The 11,601-nt window shown below is 42.4% G+C and overlaps 1 protein-coding gene across 1 annotated transcript in view; it reads left to right on the top strand.

Annotated features, from left to right (window-relative positions):
- LOC103591263 (inositol 1,4,5-trisphosphate receptor type 1-like) overlaps positions 1-11,601 on the top strand; it is a gene marked incomplete at its 3' end in the record, with an annotated part of 165,857 nt that overhangs the window by 12,524 nt on the left and 141,732 nt on the right. Inside the window, exon 3 of the mRNA XM_008573678.1 lies at positions 10,906-11,013. Within this exon, the coding sequence (XP_008571900.1) occupies positions 10,922-11,013 (92 nt within the window). The remainder of the gene's footprint in view (positions 1-10,905; positions 11,014-11,601) is intronic.

Raw genomic sequence — 11,601 nt, 5'->3', positions numbered from 1 at the left:
AAAAAAAAAAAAAAAAAAAAGGGAAGGGCCGGCTTTTTTTTTTTTTTTTTTTTTTTTTTTTTTTTTTTTTTTGAGACGGGCTGCACTGTGCTCAGCCATTGAGCGCAGCACCGGCCATCCCTATATAGGATCCGAACCCACAGCGAGAGCGCTGCTGCGCTCCCAGCGCCGCGCTCTCTTGAGTGCGCCACGGGCTCAGCCCTTTATTATTATTTTTTAATTGGTTTTTCTCTATGCTTCTGAGGGGCCAGCTATTAAGGGCCTCTTGGATGTCTAGGTGCTTTTAAGCCTTCATGCATTATCCCTCTCTTTGCTGCCTAACTTTAAAGGAAGCTTTTCAATTTTGTTATTTTTAAAACCAGCAGTAATAAAACCAGCACTAAAGGACTTAGGCAAGGACCCTTTGTTTTTGGGGGGTGGAGGTATGTGGCTATGCCACGAAAGAATGGAGAAAGCTTATAGGTTTTCATTGGCTACATTTTTCAGCAGAAGAAGGACTGTTTAAATGTGTTGTGCTTTGGGATCCAGTGGCAAAGCTCAGAGATTTCAAGGGTAGATGCAGAGGGTGCTACGTGAGTGGGATGCAGTCACCCATATCTCAGCTGGCTGTGCTTTGGTAGCTCTGGTTTTATTAGGAATAGTGAGGAGAATGTTCTGCTGAGTTGGCATTGACATGTTCAGGTGAATACATCTAATCATGTGTTCCTTTTCTACACTCAGTCATCAGTCGGACTTGCTGGTTGGTAGGGCTGATCCTCAACTGATTGTAAGCCCTAAAGAGTTTAGAAAGAGCAGTTTATGAGTAGAAAATAGCAGATTAGAAGGTAGAATAATAACAGTGAACAGGAAGGTTTCCTATGTTCTCCTTCCTATGTGCTAAGTAAACATATTATTTTCTGTTTTTCCTTTAATCCTCAACGTAAGGTAGGCCCTCATCTGCATTCTGCAGATGGGGAAATTGAAGGCCAGAAAAAGTAAGTAACTTGATTAAGGTTATGAACTTCCGAATAACACTTAGAATAGAAAGCAAACTTTTTGCGCTGGTCTGTGAAGTTCCACTGGCTCTGGCTTCTCTAGTCTCTGACCTTACTCTATACTTTCTTCTACAAAAATGCAAAACATTAATGCAGCATTTCCCTATTAATGCTGCAGACATTGTGGCTGGCTTTCTGTTTCTTGAACTTACTCTTTCCTGCCATATTAGTAGTAGCAATTTGTAGTAGCAATTTGCTCTGCCCGAAATGCTCTTCTGCCTGATTTTTTTTGCATGACTGCCTGCCTCTGTCTTAACTTTCAAGTCTTAGCTTAAATGTCTCATCTTGTTTTTCTGACCAGCCAACTTATGTTGTCACGCAATCATATCTCCTTGTTTTAATTCTTTTCACATATTTATCATTATCTGATTTGTCTTGCTTGTTCTATCTTTTTTGTTTGTTTGTTTACTGTCTGTCTGCCTTCACTAGCATACAGGTAATCATGAGAGCAGAGACCTTGTCTGCCTTGTTTTGACCTATATCCCCAGCACCTACAGTAGTGGTGGCACATAGTAGGCATCAATAAATGTGTAGAATGAAAAGGTGAATTTAGGTTTCAAATAGAGGGTTCCCTCTCCAAAGCCCTGGCTGTTCAGTTGGATGTTTTGCATTTTCATTCTGTTACAAAAATTCTGTTATAAAAAATTTTCATATTTATACAGTGTGAGTCCTAAACTCATTGCCAATGCTGGAGCAAATCTTAAATCAAAAAAAAGTTTATAGCAGCATTTTTCAAACTTTGGGATCTCAGGAGTTCCTTGCATGCCTAAAAACTATTGAGGACCCCAAAGATCTTCTGTTGATGAGAGTTATATCCATCTGTATTTACCATATTAGAAATTAACACCGAAAACACAAAAACAGAAAAACCCATTACAGATTAACATAGTAACATATTTTTTATGAACAATAATGATATTTTCCAAAACAAAAAATTTAGTGAGAAGACTGGCATTGTTTTCCATTTTTGCACATCACTTTAAGGCCTGGCTTAATAGAAAACAGCTGGATTCGTATATCATATGTCTGTTCCTGCTTTCAGTCTGTTGTAACATCATCTGTCTTGCAGCCTCTGGAAAACTCCACTGTACATGTGTGAGAGACTGAGTGCAAAGGCACATAACACCTTGGTGGTATTATGGAAATAGTTTTGACCTGAATGGGTCTTGGGAACCCCCAAGCATCTGTGGGCCGCCATTGATAGCCACTGGCTCATAGAATAGATCGGTAATTTGAAAAGTTGGGTGGTGGCATGGAACATTTGAGGCGGGGAGAAGTTGAAGACTTAAGTGGTGGGATGCAATTGAATGTCCCTAAGTCTGGGTATTGTATCAGATCTTTCTGTTCAGAAATAAATGCGCTTTTCAGCTGTTTTTGTCAAGTAAAATTGCTTCCCAGCTAAAGCTCCTCTTGAAATGCAAAGGAACACTGAGCACTTGGAAGCTAGTGGTACTTGTCTTATGCTCATCTTTTCCGGATGAGCAAGATTATACCAGGCAGTCTAGAAGTTCTTCAGTGGGATGGGTCATTAAAAAATTATAAAGTATAGGTTCCTCTCCATGGCTGAGAATAGCAACTACAGATGTAACTTCCTTTATAGCTGTTAATCTGCAACCCTGACTTGATTCTTGTAGCTTTTGGCCTCAGATGAAATTGTTACAATAGAAATTAGATTGTCTTGATGCTTTATTGCTCTTAAGTTCTGTCACAGCTGGTGTTAAAGGAATCAAGGTGGAAGCTGTCAATAATAGATGAGATATATTCAGTGCTAGCCAGCTGAACTGTTTAAGAAGAGTAAATGATTACAAATCCAGGCCTCTGGGGAGTATTTTGTTTGTGTCTTGGGTGATATACAGACTGAGCATTCCTAATTGGAAGATTAGAAGTTTGAAATGCTCCAAAATATGAAAGGTTTTGAGTGCTGACGTGATGCACAAATGAAGTGCTCATTGGAACATTTTGGATATTGGATTTTCGGATTAGGGATGCTTAACCGGTTTAAGTATCTGCAGGTATTCCACCCCACCCAAGGAAAAAAAAAATCCAAAATCTGAAACACTTTTGGTACCAAGCATTTTGGATAGGAGATACTTACCCTGGATTTAAGAATATTCACCACAGGTAAGTAGGCGGTAAAACACAGGGAGCTTGGTTATTAGAAAATAAATGTTGCACTGGGGTGCAGGCATGGCAGAGGTCCTAGGTGCCGACTCCCATGCCTGCAAGGGCCTCATTTAAGGTCGGACAATCAGTGGCACTTTCTTTCTCCCCCGATTACAGAAAGTCAGACTGTTCAGCCCCGATGGCCAGGTGGCTTCATCTTAATAAACAAAGGAGGCTTGCCTTTGTGTGTAGGTAAAAACTTGGGAGTCCATGGTTTTGGGGCCCATTAACTGGTGTAAAGTCAACTTTCTGATTTTCTCCCTTGCCTGTCCACCCTTTAGGATTAAGTGATACCTTAGGTAACTTCTTGGTTACTGAAAGTGTTCTAATTTAGTCTCGGTTTCAGGAGTTGCTAACTTTTAAATTCTGAATTGTGTGTAGGCGAACATTGAGATTTTTATTTTTAAGAAAAATGAATACAATGCAATTAGTTAAGTGTGTGCAGGAGAAATAATAGATGGGAAAAATTACAATAAGCAACTTTTCTGCCACAGTCAAAGCTTTTAGCCAAAAAAAAAAAAAAGAAGAAGAAAAATAAAACCCCTAAACTATCTTGAGCTCTTAAAATTAAATGAACATATTTCCTTTTTTACTGAGGCTGCACTTAGGTCTCTTTTAACACCAAACTGAAAGAGGCTCTAAATCTTGGATTATCATTACTTTGAAGAGCTTTCCACCACCACCATTCCCAGGGGGGGTCCTGTTTTGATGTTCCTAGGAGAGGGAGTTGAGTTTAAGTCTGGCTATCTTGGATACTGTGAATTTGGGTACTGAAAACAACAGTACTTTGGATGTGCTGTCCCAGAATCAGTCACCTCATAGGCTCTGGAGGATTTAAACATTTATGAGAGTCTTATTTCTTCAGGTATATTTCAAACAGTGTTGACCAAATAAGAAACATATATCAAGTAGAGGCATCAAAGGTAAAGAACAGAGGCGAGTGAAACTTTGAAGGAACAGAAGTGAACGTTTTCTTTTTTTCTTTTTTCCTTTTTGTCTTTTTTACTGACCAGTAACGGGATTGCAACCCTCGGTGTTGCGCCCGTACTGGGGACCGGCAACGGGATCGCAACCCTTGGTGTTGCGCCCGTACCAGGGACTGGCAACGGGATCGCAACCCTCGTTGTTGGGCCCGCACCGCGCTCAGCCAGTGAGCGGGAACCGGTCTCCACATGGGATCCGAACCCTCAGCGGGAACACCGCCGCGCTCCCAAGCAGCGCACTCTCCAGTGCGCCACTGGGCCGGCCCAGAAGTGAACGTTTTCAATTCAGTCTTATTCAAAAATACAAAGACGAGCATGTAGTAAGGCCAGGTGTTGTGTTGAGCACATTGTGTGAATTACTTGGTTTATTCCTTACAGTTACCTTGAGAGATATGAAGGGTTGTCCCCTTTTTCACAGATAAGGGAGCTGAGATTCAGAGAAGTTATGTAAGTTGCTTAAGGACATGCAGCTGGTAATTGATGAAGCTGGAATTCAAACCGACACATTCTGAGCGTATTTTTGTGTTTTTATGTGTACACTCAACCATTTTGGACGTACAGAAGAGATGGTCAATAGAGATAAAAGAGTATCTTTCTAGGGATAAAAGTCAGAAATTTTGTTTCTTGCTCCCAAATTTCTCATAGAAACCTGTTGAAAAGAGCAAGTAGGCCTCTATTCTCTATTCTTGATCCAACATCGTAAACTTGGCTTTAATTCATTTTGGAAAAAAATCACCTAAAAAATAGTACAAACTCTTTTAGGCAGCAGATAGGATTGCAGTGTAATTACATTGAACCCAAATTTGCCTGTTTGCGTCCCAGGCACTGTTCTGGGATGAAATAGGAATAGGGAATGTCTCAGGCAACAGGGACAGCGTGTGCAAAGCCCAGGGGACAGAGAGGCATACTGCATGCTGAGGGGCCTGGAAGAAGTTCATTACAGCTGGAGTATGGGGGACAGGGGGAGAGTATAGAGAGATGATGAGGGAGAGGTAGGCAGGGGCTAGACCATAAAGAGCCCTGAAGAGATTTGGAAGGTTGTAAGCAGAGGGATGACATGGTCTGATTTATGTTTCTAAAAGATTATGCTGGCTGTTATGTGTAGAGTGGATTGAGGGGGGAAAGAGATTAAGAGAGATGAGTTAGGAAGGCCTTTTGGAGTTCAGTTGAGAAATGATACTGGCTGAGACTCAGGTTGGAGAGGGGGAGAGATTAAAAAGAATTAGAAGGTTCAAGAGATATATTAAAGCTTAAAATCAGTGAGATGTGATGCTCTATTGGACTTCTTCATTCATTTATTTGACACACATTTACTGAACACCTACTATGTGTGAGGCATTGATGTTGGGAATACCATTGGGTATAAAACAGATCCCAAAATGGATCTCTAGGATGTAATGTGTGCCTTGTGGGAGTGTCAGACAGGAATCACACAGATAAGTGTGACCTTGTAACTTAGAGGAAGGCTGGGAAGGAGAGTTTATAAGAGAGGGGTATGACCTTATCTGGGAGCTTGGGGGAGATTTCCTGGCAGAAATGGTGATTGAATTGAGATCCGAAGGATGACTTGGCTTCAGCTAGAGCAAGGGGTGGGGTAGGGATGAAAATATTCTAGGCTTGAGGGAACAGCATGGGCAAAGGTCCTGTGGCAAGGATAAGGACAGAGGGAAGACTGGAAGTGCTACCAGGCTTTGGTGGTGGTAGCTGAGAAGTGAGTGTGGAGGAGGAGCAGTTGGGCAGGCAGGTGAATTCTTGGTACATTGAGCTGCTGCAGGCAGCCAGGAGCAGAACCCTAGTAGCTGTTGGGATACACATCTGGGAATCCTCATCATACAGGGGTAACTGGAGCCAGCAGAGCAGACAAGAAGAACAGGGAAGGTGTAGAGAAGGAGAGAGCAACACAGATTCTGAAGACTACCACCTCTGGCTTCTTTTCTCAACCAGGTCTCTGGATTTGTGAGTTATTTGCAGCTTTCTTAGGAATAAAATCAAATGTCCCTTTTCTTTACACGTTGCTCAGGGAGCAGTTTCAGTGGAGAGAAAAGGAAGCACAGCCAGCAGCTGGTGTGAGGCTCAACAAAGCTCCTGTGTTTGTTTCCCAGGGACAGTAATCCACCCCTCTCTGCCCTGGTTAAGCCACCCTAGAAGCATCCTACTTCACTGGGTGCTTCGACTGGTCAGAGTGGAGGTGGGAGACAGTGGTGGCCTGATGGAAATCACTTACATAGACTGCCCGCCTGCTTCATGCCAGGTGCTTTATACACGTCCTCTCGCCGAACCGCATTGTACCCATTTTACAGCTGGGGAAAGCAAGGCTTAGAGAAATTCCAGAACTTGCCTGCAGTCCTACAGGGATTAAGAGGCAGAGCTGGTGTTTGAACCCAGGTGCTTAGTCTCTGGAGTCAGCTCCTGCTTGCCGTGGGGTGGGGGTGCTCTTGAGGCCATGTCCCATGAAGAATGGATGGAGGATGGGGATACTTTGTGAAAAGAAGCAAGGTCTTAAGGAGAAATAAGCTAGAGGGCATTCACCTATTTAGAAGAGGTCTTTGACGGGTCAGAGGACAGATGAGTAGTACAGCTTCTGGTAGGCAGCAGTCCTTTTGTAGGGGTAGGGGAAGGGACAGGAGTAATTTTTCTAACTAGGCTGTTTGAACATGGAATAGGCTCCATTGCCCGGTGTTTTAAGCAGAAGCTGAGACCATCCACAGGAGACACTGTATGTGGATGTTGAGGGGGGATTCCATTATTGGGCGAGAGATGGATCCCATGCTTTACAGATTCCTTTCAACTTTTACTCTGTGACTCTGTGTTTTGAAAGGCCAGCGTGCTCTGTGGTTGGGAGTTGATTATAATTTGTAATACTCTATTCAGCTTTTTCTCAACAGGGGAATTCGGGAGGATAATTATCTTCCCTAAAGTAAAATATATCTTAATGGGTCATACAGGAGTTCATTTGTTATGATACCCAGCTGACTTTTTAAACAGGGGATCCTTTCTCGTACCGAGTTTAAATTTTTTTTTTTTTTTTTTTGTCTTTTTTCTGTGTCCGGCAACGGATCGCAACCCTCAGTGTTGCCCCCGTACCGGACTGGGGACCGGCGACGGGATCGCAAGCCTCGGCGTTGCTCCCGCGCCTCGCTCAGCCAGTGAGCGGGAGCCGGTCCGTACGTGGGATCCGAACCCTCGGACGGGAGCGCCGCCGCGCCTCCCAAGCGGCGCACTATCCAGTGTGCCACCGGGCCGGCCCCGAGTTTAAATTTTGAAGCCCTAGAATCTTCCAGAATTCTCTTTTATTTCTTACTGCAAAATAATAAAAATAGGTAACGTTGAGCAATACAAGTATGCTAGCCACTGTACAAAACACTTTTCAAGCATTATTTTATCTATTTTCACAACAACCTCTTGAAGTAAGTATCCCATTTTGCAGATGAGAGAATGAAAGCAGAGGGGTTTACATGGGCTGTGAGGTGGTGGTGGGCTGGCAGACATGATGGTGCTCTGGAGTGGACCCAAACCTGCCCTCCTCCGTGTCAGACAGAACTTGTCAGCAAAGAGCCTTGGCTGTCCACATGGTTTTGGAAGTCCCACAGTTATGCAGCTCCATGGCAGGTCGGCACCACCTCTGTTTTTCTCTTAGGTGGTCCCCAGCCATTGTTTGACACTGGAGCTCTGATGGCAGCTGCTTGAAGTTTGCAGGCACAAATGGTCCATGATCAGATAAGGAGGCCAGCTCTCCCACCCTGCTTCTGAACAACAGGAAGTCTTCCAGAATATTACTCCTGGGCCCATCACTCACAGGACTTTCCGCAGAGGCCTGTTCTGTTGACTTTCCCAGCCTTTGTTTTTCCTTTCAGAACATCACTGGTAATTGCACCAGGACCTCTCCTCCTCTTCCTGTCCCTCTCCCACCTCCTCCCCCTCTTCATTAACAATAGGTGAGGGGGAGAGTCTAGAGGTTTCCAGCCAGACCAAGAAGCCTTCTGCCCTGTCCTTTGTGAGGAGAATTACTGCCTGAGACCCATGGGGAAGAATCTGTCCTCCCCACCCTCTTTAGTTGTTTTTTAATTAAGACCCCTGGCAGATGGCCTAGTTGCAGATCATTAACTGTGGTGGGCATCCTGGCCTGTGTTTTCCAGGGGGAAATGTAAAATGTAGCTAAAGGTTACTTGTTCAATTATCTTGTCTACTTAATAAGCATATTGGTTGGAAAAAATACATTTTTTTCACTGACTTATGAAAGTGTTACATGGCCACGTTAGGAAAAGTAGGAAAATACACAGTAGAAAAATTAGGAAATAGCGTTGTGTGTGAAAAAGTCAATCAGTTCTCTAGAATCTCATCACCTAGAGAATAAGAATGGTTAACCTTTTAGTCCATGTCCCATGGATCACTGTTGATGAAAAGCTCTGCTTGAGTCAGACCTGGGTTATAACTGGCCTTTCTGCTTGCTAATTATGTATGACTTGGGCATCTTAACCTCTTTGTACCTCAGTTTCCCCAACAATAAAATGGGAATAATAGTAATGCTCGCCTCACACTGTGATCATGAGGATTCAGTGAGAGAATATTTGTAAAGTCCTTAGTACAATGGTGGGCATGATAGTGCTTGCTAAATATTAGCTGTTATTATCAGAAATGGAAATAATGCAGAACCATGCTGTAGAAATATGGTGTTCTGACACCTTTTGCAATCATCAGCTCCAGGAACATTGGGTACGTCATGCTCTGTCCTTCCAGGAGACTGAATTGTGCCTGCTTCTTCCCATTCAGGACCTGGAACATTTCAGTAACGTATCAAGGAGGTGAGGGAAGTCCACACTGCTCTTTCCTGGCCTCCCCTGGAGTGCAGTGCTCCTTCGAAGGACAAGCCAGAAAGGAGAATGTTGGTCATGCTGGACATGGCCCCGGTCCTCTTGCCCGAGCACATACCTGCTTCTTGCATTTGGCAACTCCCCAGTGTTCCTCTGGGAGGCCAGAGTATGTGGACACAAGTTTGGTCTGACTCAAAATTCAAACAGAAATTGTTTTCCAATAATTGGTCCCAGAAAGAAGCTGACTTCCTGACCCTTTATGATAAAGCTTTTAAATATAAGCACATAAAGGAAACATTAATGCCCCTTGATGTTTTTCATTTGTGCAGCCTTTTTGGATGTTGTTTAAAGCATTGGTTTGCCTTTAGGTATAAAATACCTAGTCGAGAAGAAATGACAAAACGGTTGACATGAGTCCAGAGGCCAGCACTTGGCCAACTGTCCTTCTGCACATTATTTGTGTGTCTTTCTTCAATGTCTAGAGATGCTGGCTCTTTTGTTTGAGAGTTTATTCCATGTTCTCAGTTGCTGTCTCTGTCTATAAATAAGTTTGCATTCAGTGAAATGCTCCTCATCTCCCTTGCAATGTCTGGGTTGTTTGAGGGGATAAATTAGCTTTTCCCTGTAGCTTCTGACAAGCAGTACGCTGAGGTTCTTTAACAGTTTGCTTTCAGTAACTGGCACTCCTGCTAAGGCAGGAGAATGCTTCCTGAAGTTTCATGCTGATCACGGCTGCATAATTCTTCCTAAAAGAAAACTTGGCACCCAGAAAGCCATCGAAGGAGAGAGAATATTTTTCCACACCATTACAACTCCATGGCTTTGTGGGGTAAATGGTTTCTGGAAGGGGGAACTTGAGTAAATAGATGGGGAAAAGGTGTTTAAATGGGTCTGGGTCTGGAGGCGGGGTCTTGGGAAGACCTCAGTTACCCTGTGTGTCTACACATCAGGCGCCTGAGGAAATGTTGGGGAACTAGCTGCAGTCTGCACTAGCACACAGCCTTCCCACATAGCTGAGTTTGTTTTTCACATGTCAATTTAGCTTTTTACAATTAGCTCCCACTCCTCATTATTTATGGCCCTGATGAAAGCTGTTTTTATGAATCATGTCAATATTTTTGTTGATATTGGTGTGTGCGTGTATTTAATGATTTCTAGGCTGCTAGAAATTTTCTGGAACTTAAATGCATTTTCTAGGACTGCTTCTAACTAGCTGTGTGCACCTGGCCAGGGACCTTATTATTATTACCTGAATACTGAAGGATTTGGGCCAGGTGCTAAGGGCCTTTCTCCCTCTGGAAGTGTTCTTGGTGAAGGATGAAGAGGAAAGACATTTCAGTTACATTTGGGTAAAGTGTGTACAGTTGTTGAATTCTTAAAGGGCTGCTGGAGTGTGGTGGTATTTGTTACCAGGTTTCCTTTTATTAATTTCATTTTGTTCCTTTGGTACCTTGGCCCAAGCACTATGGCCTTGACAGACTCAAGTTTTATACCAGGTGTTTCCTTCTGACTTAACATTCCTTGAAGCAAATTGAGTATGTTAATGTTTCATAAGTCAGACTTTCCAACTCCTTAATCACTGCAAAGTTCTTGGCTGAGTTCCCTGCAGTCTTTATGTTCACTGTTTATTATCGAGGGTTCTCAACTTTTAGAATCTGATTCAGGCATGGTTTTGTTAGAAACAAATGTTATTGTGGTTGGAATAACCTGGAATTAAGTAATATATGGGAAAAAATGTTGATGCATATGTCCTTACTTGGCTCATTGAATTGCCTGTCTGTCAAACTCTTATTTAAATTTGACTTTTAAGTAAAGCGCTTTGGAAAATTGAGCTGAGCCAACTCTTTGTGACTTTTTTTTCCCCTCTGAGCATTTCTTTCCTTCTAACAATGTTGTATATTTTACTTTGTCTAGGATTTTCGAGAAAGACATGTCTGATAAAATGTCTAGTTTCCTACACATTGGAGACATTTGTTCTCTGTACGCGGAGGGATCGACAAATGGATTTATTAGCACCTTGGGGTAAGAGCATGCGATTTCTTGTGTGGCAGGATTTGTTTAAGACGTCATAACATCAGCTTAAAATTGTGATTTTTGTAAGATAAGGATGTTACCATTTTACTTAGCTCTCCAAGGGCAGTTGAAATCATAAATACCAAATCCCATGTTAGCCTCATTTAACCTCTTGCACAAAAACACTGTTCTCTGTCACTTCTGAAAGAACAAAACCTCATTAGTTAGGACTCCATTAATTCAGAATTTATTATAATTTGCTTTTCCTCTCTCTATAAGGGGAAAGTGCTAAGAGTATGGGATGAAATTTAAAGATGAATATAGATCCCAAAGAAGTGCTTTTATTAATTCAGAATTTATTATAATTTGCTTTTCCTCTCTCTATAAGAGGAAAGTGCTAAGAGTATGGGATGAAATTTAAAGATGAATATAGATCCCAAAGAAGTGCTTTTTAGTTTTGTAAAAGCTCCTTTTTTCAAATAGTGACTCATTTGTAACATAAGCAATGACCAAGACTTCTCAAATGCCTATCTCTTCTTTGAAGCAGAACCTTTCCCACTTTAAATTGCCATATGCATTTGAAAGTTACAAATTGCA

This window comes from Galeopterus variegatus, unplaced genomic scaffold (genome assembly GCF_000696425.1).
Source record: "Galeopterus variegatus unplaced genomic scaffold, G_variegatus-3.0.2 Scaffold953, whole genome shotgun sequence".
Classification (NCBI taxonomy): Eukaryota; Metazoa; Chordata; class Mammalia; order Dermoptera; family Cynocephalidae; genus Galeopterus; species Galeopterus variegatus.
The sequence above is the reverse complement of the archived record's forward strand: the minus strand, read 5'-3'. Positions and strand labels throughout refer to the sequence as shown.